Source organism: Nomascus leucogenys, chromosome 1a (genome assembly GCF_006542625.1).
Source record: "Nomascus leucogenys isolate Asia chromosome 1a, Asia_NLE_v1, whole genome shotgun sequence".
NCBI classification, from domain to species: Eukaryota; Metazoa; Chordata; class Mammalia; order Primates; family Hylobatidae; genus Nomascus; species Nomascus leucogenys.
Window position 1 is genome coordinate 6,438,025 of NC_044381.1, and position 23,985 is coordinate 6,462,009.

Consider the following 23,985-nt stretch of genomic DNA (forward strand, 5'->3'; position numbering starts at 1 on the left):
TTTTTTTTTTTTTGAGATGGAGTCTTGCTCTGTCGCCCAGGCTGGAGTGCAGTGGCACAATCTCAGCTCACTGCAAGCTCCGCCTCCTGGGTTCAAGCCATTCTCCTGCCTCAGCCTCCCGAGTAGCTGGGACTACAGGCACCCACCACCATGCCCAGCTTATTTTTTTTGTTTTTTTTTTAGTAGAGACGGCATTTTACCATGTTTGCCAGGATGGTCTTGATCTCCTGACCTCGTGGTCTGCCTCGGCCTCCCAAAGTGCCGGGATTACAGGCGTGAGCCACCATGCCCAGTCAGATTTTTTTATTAGTATAAATAATTCATATATTATAAATCACCTTTATTACACTCTTAATAAACTCTTTGTAAAGTAGGGAATCCTCATCCTCAACTTTTTCTCAACACATTGATCCTCATTGAGCAGTTAAATGTAGAAATACAAGTAAGTTTAACTTGAAGAGAGAAGGAAAAGCTTTTTTTTAATGTTTGTGGATTGGATTCAGTCATATTTTGTTTAGAATTTTAAAATATATGTTTATGAATGCATTTCACCTGTAATTTTCCTCTTTATTCTTCCGAGTAAGGGTATGGCTGTCTCATAAAGCAAGTTAAGGAGGGATTCCCTTCTTTATCTTCTCTATTCATCTTTGAATATTTGGTAGAATTTGCCAATGAGAAGCCATCTAGACTTAGAATTTTCTTATTGGGGATTTTTTTGGACTACTGATTCTATTTAAGTTTTTAAAAATACATATATATTATGTATATATTTTAGATATATATTATATATTATAAATATATATAATATATATTTTAAATGTATATTTATATATAAATGTATATTTTATATATTATATATTTTAAATATATATTTATATATAAATATATATTTTAAATATATATTTATATATAAATATATTTTTTAAATATATATATATATTTATTTTATTTTTTTGAGACAGTCTCGCTCTGTCGCCCTGGCTAGAGTGCAAGGGCATGATCTTGGCTCACCGCAACCTCTGCCTCCTGGGTTCAAGTGATTCTCCTGCCTTAGCATCCTGAGTAGCTCGGATTGCAGGCATGCACCACCACGCCCGGCTAATTTTTGTGGTTTTAGTAGCATGGGGTTTCACTGTGTTGGTCAGGCTGGTCTCAAACTCCTGACCTCGTGATCCGTCCACCTCGGCCTCCCAAAGTGCTGTGATTACAGGTGTGAGCCACCGGGCCCAGCCCAGTTTTAAAAATAGATTTAAGAACATTTAGATTTTATATCTCTTCCTACGTCATTTTGGCAAGTTGCATTTTTTCCAGGAGTTGGTTTCTTTCTTATGCACATTCAAACTTACTGGCATAAAGTTTATAATACCCTTTTTATTTCACATTGTGAAACAAAAATATACATACAAAATAGTACATAATCCAGATATTCATAGTTTAACGTTGTAGTACAAACACCTATCTCTTCACAACTGGATCAGTAAATAGAACATTACTGGTCTCCAGTCACAAACTGCCTCTGCTACTTCCTAGTCACAACTCTTATTCCCTCCTTGACTCACTTAGTAACCGGTCAACGTTGTGAGATTCATCCATGTCATTTACCAGTAGTTGTAATCATTTTTTAAATTGGTTTATAAATAACGTTCCATTGTCTGAATATAGCATAATTTATCCACTTTGCTGTTGACATACATTTGCCTTATTTCTTGGTTTCTAAAAAAGGAGACATTCTCTCGTATAAATGGAATATCTTTATCACATGAGATAATTAATGATAAATCCCTAATAGGATCTAATACCCAATTTATATGCAAATTAACCCAGTTGCCACCAGCTAAATTTCTTCTATACTTCCTTTGTTCCAACCAGAATCAATCAAGATTCATTAATTATATTTGGTTATTATTTCCCTTTAGTTACCTTTTAACTACAATAATCCTTATACCACTTTTCTTATTTTCATGACATTGACTTTTTTTGAGTCCGAGTCAATTCTTTATAGAATATCCTGTATCCTAGATTTGCCTCATTGTTTCCTCATGATGGCATTTAACTAGTTTATCTGACACCTGTCATGACTAACCTGGAAGCTAGTTCTTGTTGAGCAATACAGTCAAGTGACTAGAAAGCCCACACATCAGGCATGGAAAAGCATTTAGAGAAAATACACAGAGACAGAAGCAGTGGCAAGTGTGCAGTTCCATTTACTGCATTTGGGGCTAGCACAAGGCTGGGTATTAGAATCCAGAAGAAGTACTCCTCCCTAGGCTATGGGCTTATAAGCTACATGATTGAGAAGTACTAGCCCTCCCCAGGATAATGAAGGTAGACTCTTGGCTTATAGCTTTTCAGTCACCTCAGTTTTCATCAGCTGGGAGACTACCGGCTCTTTTCTAGCGTGCCCATGGGTTAGGGTTAAAGTTTTGTGATTCTAGCTGTGTGACATAACAAACCAGTGTCTGCTAGTCCAGGTCTGCAAACACTTTTCAGGACTAATTGCCTTGAACACTAAGTGATAGCTGGTGTCCTTAGAGTTGTGTAAGAAGCCAGCTTCCTTTTAGGATGCCAGTTTGCAGCAGATCGGTATTTTAACAACCTTCCTGTTAACCTAAATATTTAAAGGTATTACTAGATTCTGGTTAGACATTTTGTCATGGGTGATGATATATACTTCCTATGGTATCATTTAGTAATAATGTCAAGTTGTTTCAGTATTAATGACGCTAAATTTGATCACTTATGGTGACAATAGCCATATCTCTCTTAATAGAGATTTGCTTTGGAGTTAGTAAGTCCTGTGTTTTTAATGAAAATATATTTTTCTGTTACACTGGGCTGGTGAGAAATGGAAGGAAAAGTAGTTTAAAGAATACAGGCACTATAGAATACCTAAAAGATTGTCAGACTTTTATTAGTAGTAACTTAGCACCTACTTCTTATATTTAAAACATGGACTCCTCACTAACATTTTAGAGCTCAGCAACCCAGGGTTAGCAGTTGACAGTTGTCAGATGCAAAGCAAAAACAAACACCTGCTACCTACTTAGTGCTGTCTCCCAGCAAGAGATGATATATTTAGGCAGATAGTCTGGAAAGAAATCTTTTTCAGATATTTGGCTTCTGGGTATGATTGAATGACAGATCACATTTTCCCTCCCACCTGATACAGCCAAGAAAATGGACAAAAATATGAAAGAGCTGTTTTGAATTCAAAACACGAACATAAGGTAACAAGGGACAGTGATTTCTGAAAGATGAGAAACAAAATTATCTCTCTGTTACTGCCCTTAGTTTTTATTATTATGAGTGTTTGTAGGCTGCAGCACAGGATTGGGGAGGTACATCCTGAGCTGAGATAAGCACATGGAAATCAGAGAATCTGGGAAAACCAAGGCACCTAGAGTTCATAATATAGACACCAAAGAGGTGGCACAAAGAGATAACTTCAGAGAGCTGTAGAGGGTCTCTCTTGAATATTAAACTGAGACATGGAAGATACTAGAAAAAGACTGAAATTAAACTTCTAGAGATGAAAACTATGATGTCTGAGATGAAAAATATACTGTATGGAACTAACAACAGATTAGACATTGCAGAAGGGAAGATTAATGAACTTGAAAAACAGAAATCCAAAATGGAACACAGAAAGAAAAAAAAAGAAAACAACAACAGAGTATCAGTAAGCTGTGGGACAAATTTAAGGAGCCTACTATTGCAGGTCTTTTAGTTAGTCCCAGTTCTAATCCTTGAGAAGAGGTAGGACCTGGATGGAAATGGATCAAAGCTGCTGTGAAGAAACCATCTGATTTCTCCTACCACAAAAAAAAAACAATTTGGCAGTCATAAACCAGTGTCATCCTATTATGTGCAAAAGCATTCTTAGATTAAAAAGTATCTTTAAGAACAACATTTGTTTCTGTTTCTCACTATAAGTGTTGCCTAAGTAATTTAAAGCAGGAGCCACATTTTCAAATGCTGAATGTGCATTAAATTTTTGAACTGAGAATATACCATAAGCAGAAATGAGACTTTTCTGTTATCATTGTAGTTCAATTTTGAAATGTAGCTTAGAAGTATTATAGAGATTTTACTTTTGGCTTCAGGCCCTTCATAAATTTGACCCTTGTGAAGATGTTTTAAATTAAGTAATTATATATACCATATACACAAAAAAGCGTATATATTTTTAAAATAAAATATTTATAAATTACCATCCAACGTAAGAAATAACACATCACCAGTGCTGATGAAGCCTCCTGTTTACCCCTCTTCTTTGATACTCCCCCTTCTTCACCAGAGTATCACTAATCTGAAATTTGTATACATTAACTCTTTGTTGTATTTTTACCACAAATATATTTACTATTAATACTGTATATCTACTATATATATATCAAATATGTATGTTTATATTTGCCATGCTTTTACACACACACTTATGTGTGTGTGTATATATATATATATATTTTATATCTTAGATGTATATACTGTTGACCATTGAACAGCCCAGGGGTTAGAGGTACCAACCCCCCAACACAGTTGAAAAATTTATGTGTAACTTTTGACTCGCCCAAGACTTTTAACTACTAATAGCATGACTGGAAACTTTACTGGCAATATAGTCAATTAACACATACTTTTTATGTTACATATATTAATATTATATATTGTATTCTTAAAGTAAGCTAGAGAAAAGATTATTAAGAAAATTATAAGGAAGAAATAATGTACTTCCTATTGATTAAGTGGAAGTGGATCATCTTAAAGGTCTTCACTGTCACTGTGTTCATGTTGAGTAGGCTTGAGGAAGAGGAAAAGGAGGTATGTCAGGGGTGGCAGAGACAGAAGAAAATACATGTATAAGTGGGCCCATGCAGTTCAGATCCATGTTGTTCAAGGGTTAACTGTATTCGCTATCCATGTGGCTAAAGTTCATTCATTTTCAGTGCTATATGGTATAGTATTATATTGCTACACCATATGTACTATAGCCAAATAAAAGTTCATTTTTTTCCTCATGTTGCTAGATAGGCTATTTCCTTTTTTAAAAATTATCACAATAGTACAGTGGACATTGTACATATTTCTAGTAAACACTAGACAATAATTTCTGGGATCTATCTGGAAGTGAAATTGCTAGATTAGAATATGCCTGTGTTCAAATTTATGAGATGACTGTAACTTATTGACAGAATGGTTTTGTTTTAGTTTACACTCCTACCAGCAAAACATGAGTTCTATAATGCTTTTTCTATTTGTATTTGTCTTTTTTCACTAAAAGTTTTTCATTGTTGTTTTCACAGTGGTTCTGTGCAGGTCTATACAATAGATAACAGCACTGGAGCCATGCTGCTATCTCATAAATTAGAGCTAACAGCAAAACAGTATCCTGGTGAGTTTTTTTTTTTTTTTTTAAACATTTTTAATGTGCTGGTAATGCCATGTGTAGCAGATGCTGATTTTAAGTTAAACAATACATGTCATGCTGTAGGTCAAATATTGGGGCTCTGGGTGTGTAAACTGGCTCAAGTCTGGAAATTGATTGAGGGGCCATGATTCTGTTTTAATAATTCAAGTTAGTGTTTTGTCCATTCGACCTAGAAGTTTTCTGCTTGTATAAATTAAGTGGGAATGCAGTAGGCTTCCTTCCAGGAACACCGTAATTAGCCAATGCCCGAGTTCCACACAAGTCAGACTATTCTGATTGCCGCTTTGCTTCTGCTGTCCATTACAGTAGCTACACCCACCTTGCCTTTGATAGTTGAGTGCCGCCACTTGGCCCCTGCTGCCTGGGGATGCAGTTATTCCTGTTGTATTTAAATTTTGAAGTTGAGTGACTGAGGTTCCCACTGTTAGATCTGACATACAGAGAAGTGCAATTATAGGGTTCTTCAAAGATGTAGCTGCTGCCCTTAAAAATCTGTTTTGCAAGGCATCAGTCAAGGGTATATCTTCTGGACCCTCCCAGCTGGGATGAGTAGGTCTAAAGTGACTAATGCACTCCACCTTCTGAATCTCCCTAAGCCTTTGGATCCCTTCCTCTACATTAAACCAAGGGAGATCAGGCATTTCCAGCTCACTCACAGTGGGCCATCTTTTAATCCACATTTCAGGTAACCACAAAAATAAACTATTAGAACCTTTTTTAACTCCCCGAGCTGCAGCTTTAAATGCAGAGTCCCTACTTAGTGGGCCCAAATCAGTAAATTAAGCCTGATCCAACTCTGTATTCCTTCCATCATTATGCCACACCCTTAATATCCATTCTGATGCCTGTTCTCCAGATTTCTGTTTATATAAATTAGAAAACTCAAGCAGTTCCCATAGTGCACCTCCTCATGGGTCATACTCTCAACTCCACCTCTAGAGGCCTGCCAGGACTTTATTTATAGGTCTAGAAGCAAACAGAGGTGTTGGGGGTGGCTCCTGAGGAGAATCAACATTATCTTGCCTGGCAACTGCCTCAGGGGAGGGCATCACTCTTGCCTCATGCAGCACAGGGTTTATCTCCTCAGATAAAGGTGGAAGGGCTAATGGCAGCATGGGTCTGGGAGGGGATGTTGCCACTATTGGGGATGGGGAAAGCTGTTTCTTCTGGCAAAAAAAAGGTTCACCAGAGTTTACAGTGAATCTAGCTCCATCAGGGTCCTCCCACACATCGCCTTTCCCAGTTGCAGGGTCCCATTCTTTTCCAATCAATGCCTTCACTTTAACAGTAGACACCTGGTGAGGCTGTACATGCACCTTTTGTTGCAGATCAGCCACTCATAAGAGCTTGTCTCTGTGTTTCCACAATTTTAGCTCTTTCTCTGTAGGAGATAAAACCCTCACTCAGGGCAATCTTAGCAGATCTGAGGCTCAGTATCTGCTTCTGAGGGATAGAATCCCTGCGTTCATCATTTTCTTTCATCACCTTGTTTACTGAACTTAGGAGCAACCAACTAGCTTCATTATGTTCCTTGGTTCTCCACATATGGTCAGAGGTGTTATGTATAGAGTCACTAAACTTGCCTCTCACAAGCAATGAATCAGGAGTGCCAAATGCATTTCTTTTGCGTAACTCTATATAAACAGTTCATGTCAAGGACTATCAGTGTTCTCCGTACTATTAGAAATAGAGTCCTTAGTGTTTTGGGGTCTAATGATATTAGGCAGCCAACTCTAGAAACCCCAAAACCAGTAAAGGAACTCCATCCTTAATATTCTGTTCCTCTAGAATCACTCCTGGTACCAATATCTGTATTAGTAAGGGTTCTCTAGGGGACAGAACTAATAGAATAGATACATACATATTTATAAAGGGGAGTTTATTAAGTATTAATAAATGATCACATGATTACAAGGTCCCACAATAGGCCATCTGCAGGCTGAGGAGCAAGGGGGGCCAGTCCGAGTTCCAAAACTGAAGAACTTGGAGTCTGTTTGAGGGCAGGAAGCATCCAGCACACGAGAAAGATGTAGGCTGGGGGGCTAGTCCCATCTCTATATTCACATTTTTCTGCCTGCTTATATTCTAGCCGCACTGGCAGCTGATTAGATTGTGCCCACCCAGATTAAAGGTGGGTCTGCCTTTTCCAGCCCACTGACTCAAATGTTAATCTCCTTTGGCAGCACCCTCACAGACACACCCAGGATTAATACTTTGTATTCTTCAGTTCAGACAAGTTGACACTCAGTGTTAACCATCACAATTAGGATATTTAACTATTCATGTTGACTTAGTGTTACTCACATTTATACCAGTATTTTTACCCACCATATCTTTTTTTTTTTTTTTTTTTTTTTTTTTTTTTTTTTTTTTTTTGAGATGGAGTCTCACTGTCGCCCAGGCTGGAGTGCAGTGGCGCGATTTCAGCTCACTGCAGGCTCCGCACCCCCAGGGTTCACGCCATTCTCCTGCCTCAGCCTCCCGAGTAGCTGATACTACAGGCGCCTGCCACCTCGCCCAGCTAATTTTTTGTATTTTTAGTAGAGACGGGGTTTCACCGTGTTAGCCAGGATGGTCTCGATCTCCTGACCTCGTGATCCACCCGCCTCGGCCTCCCGAAGTGCTGGGATTACAGGCGTGAGCCACCGCATCCGGCCTTGCCCACCATATATTTTACCAACTCATAGCTTCTTCTCGAGACCATTTTCTGCCTGAAAAACCTCCCATACATCCCTTGGAATTTCTTTTAATGAAGTTTTTTGAAGGTAAACTCTACTTTGGGGGAGTCTGAAATGTACTTATTTTGCCCCTGTGATTTAATTATAGTTTAACTTGGTATGCTGTTTTGGATTGGCAGTTATTTTCTTTTTATACGTTGAAGAATTTGTTCTAGTGTCATTGGATTTTCATTGCAGCTATTGGGAGGTCATCTGTCAAGTTGTCTTCTCTTTTCAAGAGATTGGTCTTTATAGCTACCTTTCAGATCTTGTCTTTGTTTTTGGCTTTCTGCAGTTTCACTGTGATGTGGAAGGTGAAGAATTTTGTTTTTCAAATCCTGCTTGAGACTCAGGCTTGCTGGATGAAGATTTACGTCTTTGAACTATTTCTGGAAAATTCTCAACCAATCTTTCTAAATATTGCCTCTCCCCTAATCTCTTTTTCTGAAAGTCAGTTACACGTTATACTTTTTTCCATGTTTCTTAATCTAACTTTAAATTTTTTTTAATTTTGTTTCTCTAGACTGCATTCTAGAAATTTTTTCTCCATCTGGGTTTGCTGTTCCTCTCCAGTTATGCCTAATATGTTGTTTGATCTGTCCATCAAGTTCTTAATTTCAGTTATTGTATTTTTTATTATTTAAAGGCTTATTTAGCTCTTTTTCCAATCTGTATGCATCCTGCTCCTTGTTTTGAGTCTTCTCCTTTATTTCCTTGGCTATAAAAAGTAGTTATTTTATATTCTGTGTCTGTTAATCCCCAAATCTGAAGCCTTTCTGAGTCTTTCTGCCATGTCTTGATTCTTTGGGTTCTTGCTCATTTGTGTATGTATTTTAGGATTTTTGACTGAGAGCCGATTGTTTTCCTTGAAGCGTATTTTTTTGTGTGTAGCGCTTTGAGAACTGGATAACATTTGAGTTTTTCCAGAGAGGATTTAAATGTCTTTGCTTCCGCTGTTCACTTGGGAGCACTACATCAATCTGTAACCCTTTGCATTGTATTCTCTGTTTGAACCACATTAAATTGCACAAATTACAAATCAGAGTGAGGGTTTGTGGCTTCAGATTATCAAGGGAGTGTTATTTTCCATTCACTTCCACTGATGAAACATGAAAGTGTTCCTTGCTAATTCTTTTCCTACATGGCAGAGGCTTTTTTCTCATTCTCTCTTATACCATGGATATAGTCCATTGTAGTCCCAGCTTTACATGGGTATGTTTTGTTAGATTACCTGTCTTGGGCAAGCTCTGAGCTTATCTCCTGTTCCTAACATGCTGTGAGTCATCAGAGGTAGAAGTCAGGGCCTCCAGGGTTTGGCAGAAAAATTCAGGGAACAAGCACTTTGTCTCAGTATTTTTGATTGTTTTGAGGATTTAAGTATTCTATTCAACATCTTAGTTTTTTCAGTGTGGAAGTCATTCAGGGTGTCATTTGCTGTACTTCCAGAAATAGAAATTTGCTCCTTACGTTTTTTTAATCATTCTTACTGTGTAGCTTTTTTTAAGGCCTGCATACGTTTTTTTCTAAAGACAGCTTTTACTGTAACCTTATCCCTGTTTTACAGAAACTGATTTATACAAAACCAAAGACTTTTAAGATTACACAGTTATAAGTTAATCAAGCTAATAGTGACTAGAAACAGCTTTCACTTTTTACCAATCACCTGTGCACTGAGTTTGTTCTGCTTAGATCAGGACAAAACTAATGGCCTTACTAATTTTAAGTAGTCCTAAATGAGCAGGATTTATTTTTTGAAGCAGTCATACCTTTCTACTCATTTAGATTTGAAAATAGAGATTGTATTTAAAAAAAAAGTATCTCTGAAGCAACTATGTATTTTTAATTCTTCTCACTATTTCCTAACAGACATTTGGAATAAAACAGGAGCTGTTAAATTGATGAGATGGTCTCCTGACAATAGTGTTGTAATAGTGACCTGGGAATATGGAGGCCTTTCTTTATGGAGTGTGTTTGGAGCACAGCTGATTTGTACACTTGGAGGAGATTTTGCGTAAGTCAAAAAAGACAATTTTTAGATAAAATAACTCCATTATTTCTCACAATGCATGCATACAAAAACCTTGTGTCAGAACTTCCCTTTTTTCCTTGACTCTTACCTTAAAACAATTTGCAAAGTTCATACTCTGTTCGAATATACTGATTCTCTGAACACTCATTTTTTAAAAAATGTACATCTCATTCCATAAAAATGTATTTATTTATTGAACCCCTCTTGTATATAGGACAGCATGTTAGACACAAAGCAGAATCAGACATGGTTCTGCTTTTAGGTAGTTTATAATCTAATGAGGGTGGTAAGGCATGTACATAAATAGTAGAAAGTTACGTTATCTCATTGGGTTAATGTAGGTTAGCCCAGTGATTAATAGGAGTAGGTTGGTATCTCTGCCCACTTCATATACTACCCTGAACCTCAGTTCTGATGAAATGAGCACACCTTTAAAAGCTGCATAAAACTCTGGCAAGAAGTCACTTGGACCTCGGAAAATGTGGCTGAGAGATATATACACCTATGTGTATTAACCCACAGTTTTGTATTTCATGCATTATTATGTATTTCTATTTTGAAGGAGCAAAATCCGTTTGACTTTTTAAAAACTAAATTTTATGTGTATTATATGTAATTGGACGGCTGTATTATATTTAGTTTCTATTCTGTTTCAGTTATAGGTCTGATGGCACCAAAAAAGATCCCCTTAAGATCAACTCTATGGTAAGTACTTTCTATAAAAAATTGGCATGGTATTAAAAAAACTTGGATTTTTCTTCCCTTTTTTCACTCATTTTTATTTATTTAATTTTTTGAGACAGGGTCTTGTGCTGTCACCCAGGTTGGAGAGCAGTGGCAGATCATAGCTCACTGCAGCCTCTCTAAGCAATCCTCCTGCCTCAAGCTTCCAAGTAGCTGAGACTCTAGGCATGCCACTATCCACACCCGGTTTAATTTTTCTGATTTTTAATAGAGACAGGGTCTTGCCATGTTGCCCAGGCTGGCCCCCTTTTTTCACTCATGTTGATCTGATAAATCACAAAACTATTTTAGTCTCAGCAGACTCTTCCTTATACAGTTCTTGCTTGATGAAAGTCTTTTTTTTTTTTTTTTTTAATTGGAAGGCTGCCTGGTTTTCAGTATTTGCGTTTTGTTTAGATGTGGCCAGCAAACCCCTGTCATCTTTACGATGATAATGACTGTTCAGATGAGGCCTTTTTTGTATGTGTCTTCTCATGGCCTGCTTGCTTTTAACATGAGGTGAAATGCTCATTGGGCATTTTTCCTGGAGGACATGCACTTGTGCATTACTTGAGGAGATCCGTATCTATGTATCTATATATATGTATACAGTGCCTTGAGCATATTTTTAAAACTTTACATAGATGTATGTCAAAGAGGATTATAGTCACTGTTGTAAACAATACAGGTTGAGTATCCCTTAACCAAAGTGCTTGGAACCAGAAGTGTTTCAGATTTTGGAACTTTTTGGATTTTGGAATATTTGCAAATACATTCTTGGGGATGGGACTCAAGTCTAAACACAGAATTCACTTATGTTTTATATATACCTTATGCACATAGACTGAAGCTAATGCAATGAATTTGTAATAATTTTGTACATAAAACACAATTTTGACTGCAGCTCATCACATGAAGTCAGGTGTGGAATTTTTTACTGTGGTGTCATATCAGCCCTCAAAAAGTTTCAGCTATTGGAGCATTTCAGATTTTTGGATTAGGGAGGCTCAACCTGTATTTTTGTTTTTTACGTATTTTCAAGAGTTTCTGTAGAAAACAGAGATAAAACCCCTGTCTTTACATACAAGTTTTTCTTGCTATAGACCCTCTGCATACCATCCTTTTTAAATTAGTGACTATGCGGCTTGTCGCTTCCCTTCTCTCTTGCTCCATAGAGGAAGACATTCTTCTGATCTTGAGTTTCTTGTAGAATTAAAACCACCATGGTTGCCTAAGATAGTGGTTCCCAACCTTTCACCACCAAGGACCCCTTCTGATGTCTTTGCCCATCTCCATAGTTTAAAATAAGTTTTCAGCCACACATTTCTATAAATACCAATCAGTGCTTCTGAATGGCATGCAAGAACCAGTGTTATCTGTCTCACTAAGTTGATATTTTAACCACAAACTAAGAATCTAAGCATTTTAGTTAAAACTTAGGCAGCTTTATCATAGGAAAACATAAAAGTTCTATTAAACTTTTGAAATTTTGCAACAATTCATGGGTTACCCCTGCCCCTTTACCATTTTCTTGGCTTGAAGATTGAGAATCACTAATCTTTAAAAATACTATCATGGAGTCTAGTTACAGAATATTAAAACTGAATGGTTCTGGAGAAATTTATTTGAACCTTCTCATTTTACAGAGGAAGAGACTTATATCCTGAGAAACCAGACAGCTTGGCCAAGGTAATATATATAAAAAGCCAAGCTATAATGAAAACTCTAGTCTCACAGCTTCCAATCCAATGTTTTTTGCTCCATACAAAACTGCGTCTGTTGTAGGGGCTTCTTTGCCAGGCTTCTACTGGGTAACCTGGGATGTCTTCTGTAAGGAATTTCTTTGTATTTGAGAGGCAGCTAAATTAAAGCAGTGGAGAAATTACAGAGCATCGTAGGTATTTTTAGGATTAAGACCCTGAAATTGGCATTAAGAATGGTAGGTAATGTTTTCACTTTTGTAGATAGAGAGCAGTGATGGTGGTTTCCTCTGGAGTTAGTTAAGAGGTAACTGAAGGTGTGATTCTTGTCTGTGTTATCACGGTTTCTCCAACCTTCAGAAATCATTAATAATGCTATCATTGGCTATTTCAGAATTTGAATAATTGAAGCTAGAAAGGGATACAAAAGCCTTTTATTGCTCTGACTTTTTTTCTCCCTCCTCTTCTCTCTAAGAGCTGGGGTGCAGAAGGCTATCACCTATGGGTTATCAGCGGATTTGGTTCTCAAAACACTGAAATTGAGTCTGACCTCAGGAGTGTAGTTAAACAGCCCAGCATCCTGTTATTTCAGTTTATTAAGAGTGTACTCACTGTAAACCCTTGTATGGTAAGTATATTTAAAGCTCTGATTTTTTAGTGTCTTTTATGTTAGAAGTTCAGACCCTTCTTTATGACATGTGTATGGTGTATACTTCTAAAATTGGCATATTATCTTCTTTTCTATGTTTCTTGTGTTTCTTTTTAATTTATATTAAATTTATGCCAAAATTTTATTTCTCAACGGGTTGTGTTTCTTTGGTCTTATTTTTTTAAAAGGGTCATAAGCAATTTGGCAGAAAGCAATGTTTATATATTTATTTAAATAATTTGAGTAATTTAGTCTTTATCTGAATAGCATTTCCCAAAGTGTGTTCCTCCAGGCACTACTTATGAGAGATATTAGTAGCAGTTACACAGGATTTTTTAAAAGTTTTGTTTCCATATAAGTGTCAAATATTTAAGGCAAATCAAAATTGTAGAGATTTATTGTAGGGCCCCAGAGTCTTAAATATGCTAATGTGCATCATGAAAATCCAGGAGGTGGTATATAAAAAACAGTGTTCCCCATGCTTATTTAACTGTGAATTTTTAAGAAACAGCTTGAAGAAAGTATGTCTGAGGACTTGCTTTTAGAAACACCGCCCCAAACACTGCCTCTTGTATTTTTATCTGAAGTAGTGTATACTAATATTATTATATATTGCTAGTATACAGTAATGGTATATATTACATGTTAGAAATGTGTATCTTAATACCTACCGTCAATGGCTTTTTAATGGATATTTGGTACAACAAATTTCTAACTAAAATTTACAACACATCCAGAAAAAATGTGAAAATAGCCTAAATCTCAAATCCATTATTCCACTTGAAGATTAAGGATCCCCAGAAAAGAAGAAAGCATTTCTCCCTCCCCTTCCCCATCCCAAATAATAATTTAAAAGCACCCTTGAGTTTTATGTCAAGCCAGCATTTGGACTAAAATGGAAAGGTGACAAGGGTAGGGTACTACTTTGTCTGATTTCAATAGTTAATGAGTCTACTCACCTTTGAGAACACTGGCTTTCTAGATGAAATCTCGTAGTCACTAAGAGCACTATTCTTTCTAATTGTAACAGTGCATGAGATTATTGTGTAGTCTTTGTCCTCTGTGAAGAAAATCAACATCAAGATATATGTATATTTCCTATAATAAAACTAAATCGATGTGTTATTTTCTCCTGAGTAATATTGAGTTGTTTTTATTTGTTTTCCTCCTTTGCCCTTCTCTTCCTCTTTCCCTCATTTAGAGTAACCAAGAGCAGGTGTTGCTTCAGGGCGAGGATCGCTTGTACTTGAACTGTGGAGAGGCTTCACAAACCCAGAATCCCAGGAGTTCTTCAACACACTCTGAGCATAAGCCCAGTCGAGAGAAGAGCCCATTTGCAGATGGAGGTTTAGAGTCTCAGGGATTAAGCACTTTACTTGGACATCGGCATTGGCATGTTGTACAGGTAAATCTTTAGTTACTGATGACGAGAGACTTATTGTTTATCACCTGGAACAGATTATTAAATATTTCATCTGTTAACTTCAGGCAACTGAGAATCCTTTTAACCATTTTGTCATGTCCCTCTTCTGCTTTTCTGTGTTCTTGTCCTCTTGTCGTCTCCCTCCTTTCTTTCCACTTGGCGTAGAGTATATCCCCACCTGCTTCAAGTCCATTAATAATGTCAAGAACTAGAAGTTTATGTTTTGCCTTCTCATTGAGAACTATTTATTTTACTTTCAGCCTCTTTTTTATATAAATTTAGCTGTACGGATTTGCACAGGCAAAGCAAAGTGTAATAATCTCATGGAAAGTGGCAACATCAGCTAGTACTCTGTACAGCTGACTTTACAGCCCTAATGGGGCCACGTTGAGGTTAATCACGTGACTTTGGACCCAAATTGCAGACTTGTGATCAGTAGAGAGCTTTATTGTTAATACTTTTATTAGCTAATCTTATTCTAAATTATTTATTCATTCTGATATCACTTTTAAATTAACAGTGTCTTACAGTAATTCTGATAAACTGACATTTAACATGGAAATTAATTCTGAATTTTGATACCAAGTAAAATTATTCTGGGGAAACCAGTCAGTTGAAGTTTCTTGAAAGAAACTTGCATACATAATTTCAGTCTTCCGAGTGTTTTCTTTCCCTTTTTGATAGCAAAATATTTTAGGTACATCAAAGCCCACTCTTACTTTCTTTTAGTCAATTTCTATTTCCATAATTCTTTGCCTTACTTTGACTCTCTATATGTTTACCCTACTAGCCTACTTCAGCTCCCATGTTATTTTCAGTTGACCTTGAGTGAAGATAATGAGAGACAAAAAAATGGTCGTGTGAAAGGTTGAAGGATTATCTCCTACATTGACATGTGGTATACACTAAAAGAAAATGTACTTAACTTACATTAATAAATTCATAGAATCAAACAATATACATACCATTTTATAATTAGTAACAATTTTTAAATAAAACTGCACTAGCTACTTCCTTGACTAAAATTTTCCACTGCTCCCTTCTCTCCTATAGCCATTTCTCTGCTATTTTCATTTCCCCATACTTTGAACTATTCATTCTACACTGACCTAGCATCAATGCCAGTTCTGCCTAGCCAGGTCTGTGTTACCAGAGAGCCAAGTAGAGCAGAGGATCAAAGAAGGTAGGTCTGGAACTAAAAAATCGATCAGGCAATAACAAAAATTGAATTTCCTTCCAGCTCAAAAACTCAGTGATTCTGTGATTTTCAAGCACCTATGAAGTATCCCGTATAAGAGAAACATTTAACACTGATTTTAGGACTTTGGGTACTAGCAAGATTCCAGTGTTACTCTGTTCTTTAGATAGCTAAAGATATTTAGACAGATGAACTTTTAAAACTTGAGTTTACCTAGTTTATCAGTTTCCTTAAAAATAACATAAATAATGCCACATTAATTGTTTTGTACTGCTAAAACAATTATAATGGGCTCATAGAATTTTTCAAGCTGGAAGGACCTTAGAGATCATAAAATCCAACTGGATTTGATGCATGAGGAAACTGAGGATCAGAGAAGTTATATGACTTGTCCAGTTCACCCAGCAGAGTAGTGGCAGTCTTATCTTTATCATGACTCTACGTTAAAGTAAAAATCTAATGTATTTTAAAACCGAGGTACTGAGTATTAAATCACATAATACACTACTGACCTTGAGCTAACACTTAGAATTTGCCTATTTGGCAGTTTGTACTTGGAGTTGCCCTATATTTTGCTGGCACTCCAGCTATGTGATTCAGTGCAGTTGTGGTGGTGTATTGGGCAGTATACAGTGTCTGTATAATGTTAAACTTTTACATTCTAGGCTTTTTAGCCATTTATGATGACTCCCTGAAGAAACATAGTTGCCTGGTTTAATTTACCCTACAATAGTATCCTTTTTTCTAAGATAAGCGACCACATCCTCTGTCAAAGTTGATTTTGTTTGCGTGATTTATTCTTTGTATGCTTCTTGTATAGCTTAGATAAACTCCAACTAATTCTGCTGCTTGTCCTGTTTCTCATTTAGAGTACTAGTTTTTTGTTTGTTTGTTTGTTTGTTTGTTTAAACCTGCTACCTTATACTCCTTAGCTTCCAGATTGGAAGATTCTGTGTTACTTATGATTTTTCTTTAACTAAAACAAAACAAATACATACTTGTCAGAAGCAGGATTGGTAGCTGGCAGTAAAGGTGGTGCTTTTTTTTTTTTTTCTTTGAGATCGAGTTTTGTTCTTTGTTGCTCAGGCTGGAGTGCAGTGGCGTGATCTCAGCTCACTGCAGCCTCCAGCTCCAGGGTTTAAGTGATTCTGCTGTCTCAGCCTCCTGAGTAGCTGGGATTACAGACACCTGCCACTATGCCCGGCTAATTTTTGTATTTTTAGTAGAGATGGGGTTTCACCATGTTGGCCAGGCTGGTCTCGAACTCCTGACCTCGTGATCCACCTGCCTCAGCCTCCCAAAGTACTGGGATTACTGGCGTGAGCCACCGCACCCAGCCAAAGCAAGCACCAGCAAGCACCAGCCAAGGTGCTTTTTAAAAAGTTTTTTCTTACCTATAAGTTTTAAAACTTTTGAAGTCAATTGTTGACATATGGAGCACAAACTATTGAAATTTTACAAAACACAAACCTTCTAGTTTTAGGCCATGTTCCTTCTAAGACTGCCATTTATTTTAATACTCAGTATTTTGTATGATGTAAACATTTACTTCTGAAAGGTACATAAATCTATTATCCAGTGTTCTGAGGGTGTTGGTTTGATGGTTAGCTTGGCTATTTAGAAAGAATAAGCTTCACAAAATGTGGGAGATAAGCACCTACAGGGTATCAGGCACTATGTTAGGGATTTCAACAGAGTATTTAAAGGCTTTTTCATTCATAAATTATTTGCTGTCTTCCTACAGTATGTATCAAGTGTAACAGGTATTTGGCACAGAACAAATCTGCTAGGAGGATGGCTCCGACAGTCTCACTAGTTATGGACAAAACTAATCTAGGCAGGAGACAGAGTTTTAGCAGAGTTACTTTAAAATTTAAAAATCATAATAACAAATGAGGGCGGATTCAGTTTCTTTAAGAGAAACTGAAACATTCTAAGATAAGGGTAGAGTTTCTGTACCTTAGCACTCAGTTTTCCAGTGATGTGGCATGACTTTAGTGCCCTGAGTGTGCTTTCATGACCTGTTTTTTTTCTCACTGATTAGCTGCCTCTTCCTTACTTCTGCCATTCCCTGTTGTCAAGTATTAGAGGTAGAGCTCAGAGTTCAGATGACACATAGATCAATAAAGTTGACCTACTGGAGAAAATACCTAGTCTCTTTAGACACAAAACTGCATGAAAAATAAAGCTTCATTCTAAACTTAACACCTTAAGTTTTTAAAATAAATCATTTGTGGCACTTCACAGATTTTTATAGAATAAAGAATAAATTGTTTTCTCTTACAGATATTGATCATAGTGTGATCATTTGATAAGATTTAACTTTGGTTCCCAGTATTGGAAACTCTTTGTGTTAGAATCCACTTTTGCAGTAAGATCCCAGCTCCTCCATTACCCACCCACACATTTCATAAGTACTCATGAGACACCAAGGTTTGAGGGAGGTAAGGATTCCTTTTAGTGCAGTGGGTGATTGGCACAGTTATACTCAGGTACATCCTGCTGCTGTGAGTGACTGCTGAAAAAAGTTGAAAATGCTTTCAACTTTTATTTCACCAGCCAATCATTACCTTAAGTGTACCATTATTCTGAACTGATTTTACCCATCATAGTGATTTTTTTGGGGGTCGGGGGGCAGGGAGACAGAGTCTCGCTCTGTTGCCCAGGCTGGAGTGCAATGGCGCAATCTCGGCTCACTGCAACCTCCGCCTCCTGGGTTCAAGTGATTCTCCTGCCTCAGCTTCCCAAGTAGCTGGGATTGCAGGCACCTGCCATCAGGCCCGGCTGATTTTTGTATTTTTAGTAGAGACGGGGTTTCACCATGCTGGCCGGGCTGGTCTCGAACTCCTGACCTCAGGCAATCTGCCCGCCTCAGCCTCCCAAAGTGCTGGGATTACAGGCATGAGCCACAGTGCCTGGCCCATAGTGAATTTTATTAATTTATTAAGCTATTGATTTAGTTGGATTTTAAGTTGACTTAAGTCAACTTAATAAGTATAACCAATAATTAGTAAGTAAAGCACTTGATAATAAGTGAAGTGTAACAAATAGTTTTATCAGATTTTATCAAGGTTAATACAGATGTTTAGAGCATATTACTTTTACTTAATTTTTATTCTGTCTTCACATTACACAAACAATCTTACTGGGTTTGATTGCTGTTGACTTAGCTTTTTAATTTGGCATTTAGGTTTTAAATATGTGACAACTTTTCTTAAAGTAAAATGAAAAATAAATTTGAACAAATCAAAGCTTTTCTTATTCCAAGAACAGAAGACTCCTTTTTTGTTCAGTTCTGTTAATTCTCACCCCACTCCAACATGTGTTCATGAAAAGTAATCAGCAGGCTAGAGAGATCAGTCTCGTTAAAACGAAAATTTACTTTATCTACATTGATATCCCATGTCAATTATTTAAATTGAAAGGTGTTGTTAGGGTGATAGAAAGACACCATGTTCAAAGATGTAAGACAGACAACGTGGAAAAATTAACCCCTTTTCTTGCAGATAGAGTTAGTATTTGTAATATATTAAAAGTTCTTGTAGATAAGTAAGACAAATACCCCAATAGAAAAATAATAGCTTACATACACTCTTTCATGTGTGTGTGTGTGTGTGTGTGTGTGTGTGTGTGTGTGTGTGTATATATATATATATATATGTTTGTTCAGAGATAGAATAAAAGCTAACCAGTGGTTGTACCTGAGTAACAGAGAATTTCATTTTGTCAATTTTTACATTGTGTAATTTCATCAGCTTTTTTTTTTTTTTTTTTTTTGGGAAACGGAGTGTCGCTCTTGTTGCCCAGGCTGGAGTGCAGTGGCACAATCCTGGCTCACTGCAACCTGTGCCTCCGGGGTTCAAGCGATTGTCCTGCCTTAGTCTCCCATGTAGTTGGGACTACAGGCATGCACCACCATGCACAGTTTCGTATTTTTAGTAGAGACGGGATTTCGCCACGTTGGTCAGGCTGGTCACAAACTCCTGATCTCAGGTGATCCACCTGCCTCGGCCTCCCAGAGTGCTGGGATTACAGGCGTGAGCAACCGCACCTGGCCTAAGCATTGCTGTTTTAATCAGAAAAGTGTAAAAGTAATACAGATATTTCCATTAAAAAACAACTTTTTCTGAAGCTGTAATTGTATTAGATTAGGTTGTTTTGGAATGGTTTATATCAGCAAACCCATACTGTTCATCTGCACAATTCATGGCTGCGCTCACGGGTGCCTTCTCTGAAAATCTCTTGTCAGTCTGTATTTATTGAATTCAATATTTAAAACAAACAGAAACATCATAAGGGGAAGGGGCAGGGAGAGGAAAGCCTGGTGCCTAGAAACATCAAATAACAGACATAAGATGTAAAACATTGATTCATATACAAATGGTAAATTCCAAGTGCTCTGCTACTAACTAGGGGGCACCTTAAACATTGTTCGGGAAGATGAATCTCATATTGTGATAACTTAGTGCTTTAAGTTTAAATATATTTCATAAGTTTTACCAAACTGATGTGTTATTTTCTATAGATTTCCAGCACCTATCTAGAGAGCAATTGGCCTATACGGGTGAGTTGTTATTTTGTTGGTGTTAACTTCTGTTGACTAGCATTTGCTGCAAGAGGCATTCTGGGAAGAGCCCTTCAGTGGGTGTACTGAGAAAAATAAAACTCTTGATCTATTGTAACATTGCTAGTATATTAACATCTATAATTTTGTCAGATATAACTGTGAATATTTGAACTTTAAAATATTTAATTAGTAAACATTTATTAATAGTCTATTTGCCTGACACAATACTAAGCTCTTTATGCCTAATAAAGTATATAGGTTTGCAAGGAAAAGTTCTTATTTTTTTTTTCTAAACAGTTTTCAGCTATTGATAAGCTTGGACAGAATATTGCTGTGGTTGGCAAGTTTGGTTTTGCACATTACTCTTTACTCACCAAAAAATGGAAACTTTTTGGAAACATTACCCAGGTTAGTCTTTTTTGAGATTAAAAACCTATTTCTCAAAGTATAAGAGAACTACAATGTGAAATAGCTATAAAGTTTATCACTAAGTAATTTTGGTTACTTATTAAAAATAAAATCAGATATAAAAAGTGATATTGAATAATGTCTAAGATTTGATTCTGATAAAATATTTGATATTTGATAAAGGATCTTGTGTTGAAATAGTTGGTTTATTTTTAATTCTTGTTAAGATGGGTAACTATAATGCCTTAGCCTGAGGATTTATTCTTACATTCCAGCTTGAGTTTATCTAATGTGATCAGAATAGATTTCCACAGAATTTGAGATCATTCCCTGCCTATTCTGTGTGTGATGTATATGGGATAGTGAGTGTGCGTGTGTGTATGTGTATGTGTGTGTACATATACGCATGCAGTTGGAAGAGAAGGAAATCAGTACTTATTAGGTGCCTATTGTGTGTTAGGCATTTTAAGGCACTTTCATATATGTTATCTTACTCATCTGCATAGCAACCCAGGGAAGGCACTACTGTTACTCATCTTTTGATGTAAACACACACACACACACACACACAAACTAGGATTCAGTTACTCATCTGATAAGTGATTAAGCCAGAATTTACACTAAGCCCTAATGGGTGTTAGAATGATGGTGCTATATAGCTCCCAGTTATTTTTAATGGTATATTTGCCTTCTTAAAGAAATACTTATTTTTATAAATAGGATATGGATCATTATTAATAAAGGCTGTAGAGTTATCATTGGAGAGAGGGGGAGTAGAGCAGAAATAATTTGATCTTTGGCTGGGTGCGGTGGCTTACGCCTATAATCCCAGCACTTTGGAAGGCTGAAGCAGGTGGATCACTTGAGGCCGGGAGTCCAAGACCAGCCTGGCCAACATGGCGAAACCCCATCCCTACAAAATACACAAAATTAGCTAAGTGTATTGGTGCATGCTTGTAATCCCAGCTACTTGGGAGGCAGCTGAGACATGAGAATTGCTTGAACCCAGGAGGCAGAGGTTGCAGGGAGCTGAGATCGAGCCACTGCATTCCAGCATGGGTGACAGAGTGAGACTGTCTCAAAAAATAATAATAATTTGAGCTTTGTCTGGGTAAGAATTTTTATAAATATATTACTTTGTTATAATTTCTGGTAGCATAAGGTAAATTTTTAAAAAATTTGTATTTTAAGGAGCAAAATATGATCGTGACAGGTGGCTTAGCCTGGTGGAATGATTTTATGGTCCTTGCATGTTATAACATAAATGACCGTCAAGAAGAGGTAAGTTTTTTCTCTCAGAAATAACACATTTTTATATTTTAAAGCTATTAAGCATGATTTAATTTTATATAGAAAATAGTCTATTGAAAACTGAACAAAACATTTTATTTTTTAATCAAGAATGTAGCTGCTTTTAGCTAGTGGGATTTTCTTTTCAGGTTATTACTTTAAAAAATTCTTGTGACAATTGAGACTTCTAAGATAATCTTTTCTAAGGATTTTAGCTGTCAGACATTCTCCATGGAGTTTGAAAATAAAGAGTTAAAAGCAAAAAATTTCATGATATAAGAATGGCTGTCCTCAGAGATAGATTTATTTAGTTACTGATTTACAGTAACCCCTCCTTAACTATGGGGGATACATTCCAAGACCATCAGTGGATTCCTGAAACTGTTAATGGTACTGAACCCTATGTAGCACTATCATTTTTGCTATACATACATACCTATGATAAAGTTTAATTTGTAAGAGATTAATAATGACTAATGATAAAACAATTATGACAGTATATTGTAATAAAAGTTATATGAATGTGGTCTCTCAGAATATCGTAGTATACCGTACTCACCTATTTTCAGACCGTGGTTGACTGTAGATAACTAAAACTGTGGAGAGCAAAGCCATGGATAAGAGAGACTACTGTATCTGGTTTTTTGTTTTGAGAAACAGCTGGTCTCATTATGTATCAGGTCTAAATCTGCAGGTCTAGGCCAGGTGCGGTGGCTCATGCCTGTAATCCAAGCACTTTGGGAGGCTGAGGCGGGTGGATCACCTGAGGTCAGGAGTTCAAGACCAGCCTGGCCAACATGGTGAAACCCCATCTCTACTAAAAATGCAAAAATTAGCCAGGTGTGGTGGCACACCCCTGTAATCCCAGCTACTTGGGAAGCTGAGGTGGCAGAATTGCTTGAACCCGGAAGGCAGAGGGTGCAGTGAGCCGAGATCATGCCACTGCACTCCAGCCTGGGCAACAGAGTGAGACCCCGTCTTTAAATAAAGCAGCTCTAAAAGGAATATTTTACAATAGTACATTCAGTTTTGATCACTTCATTTTTTGCTTACTCATAGAATGAGCCTAGTCTGCAAAAATATGTAAACATGATCCATTTATTGTTAAAGCTTAGATAGTTCTTTTAACTCCTGTTACTAAAAAAAAAAAAAAAAAGTCGGAAGATAAAAACAGCATGTTTAAAGTATTTGGTCATCCCTAGTAGTTATCTTGTTTTTATAATTTTCTTTATTTTTGTTTTCTTCAGCTTAGAGTATACTTGCGAACATCAAATCTGGACAATGCCTTTGCTCATGTCACCAAAGCACAAGCAGAAACATTACTGCTTAGTGTCTTCCAGGACATGGTAATAGTATTTAGAGCAGACTGTTCAATATGCCTTTACAGTATTGAAAGAAAATCTGATGGGTAAGTATCTGGCATATGAGAAGTCACTTTTTGCTCCTATTTAATCATGTTTCTCTTTTGTAGTTTTTGTTTTCTCGAAACAGTTATTCCACTTTTATGTTCAATCTTGTTTTTGTTAGAAGTAAAAAAAGCAAGGAGTTTTAATTAGTGATATTGATATAATAGCTAAGGAAAAAGAAATATCCTACACTAACTTCTTTAGCTTATCTTCCTGGAGTCATTTGAAAAAAATTGAGTTTGGGATGAGGTAAACCCTTAGATACTAAATTTTTTTCACAACCTTGAAAATAAATGGTTACTGACTCCCTAGTGCTCTCGATACTTGGTAGGAATTTGAAGGAGTTCCACAACTTTAAGACTATAGGAAGCATGTCCTTAGCAAACTGACCTATATTTCCACTGAGCTAGATGGCTGTAGTCTGGGGCAGTAAAAAATCAGCAGTGT

At 36.8% G+C, this 23,985-nt stretch overlaps 1 protein-coding gene across 6 annotated transcripts in view; it reads left to right on the forward strand.

The window, feature by feature from the left end:
- RIC1 (RIC1 homolog, RAB6A GEF complex partner 1) overlaps positions 1–23,985 on the forward strand; it is a 144,688-nt gene that overhangs the window by 100,024 nt on the left and 20,679 nt on the right. For all 6 annotated transcript variants that reach the window (XR_004029394.1, XM_003273825.4, XM_030809932.1 and 3 more), the window contains 9 exons: positions 5,304–5,392; positions 10,012–10,156; positions 10,831–10,879; positions 13,073–13,225; positions 14,448–14,651; positions 20,393–20,431; positions 20,732–20,842; positions 22,034–22,123; positions 23,380–23,540. Coding sequence is in view for 5 of the 6 variants with exons in the window: in XM_003273825.4 (XP_003273873.2) it covers positions 5,304–5,392; positions 10,012–10,156; positions 10,831–10,879; positions 13,073–13,225; positions 14,448–14,651; positions 20,393–20,431; positions 20,732–20,842; positions 22,034–22,123; positions 23,380–23,540 (1,041 nt within the window). In the remaining variant the exon portion in view is untranslated. The remainder of the gene's footprint in view (positions 1–5,303; positions 5,393–10,011; positions 10,157–10,830; positions 10,880–13,072; positions 13,226–14,447; positions 14,652–20,392; positions 20,432–20,731; positions 20,843–22,033; positions 22,124–23,379; positions 23,541–23,985) is intronic.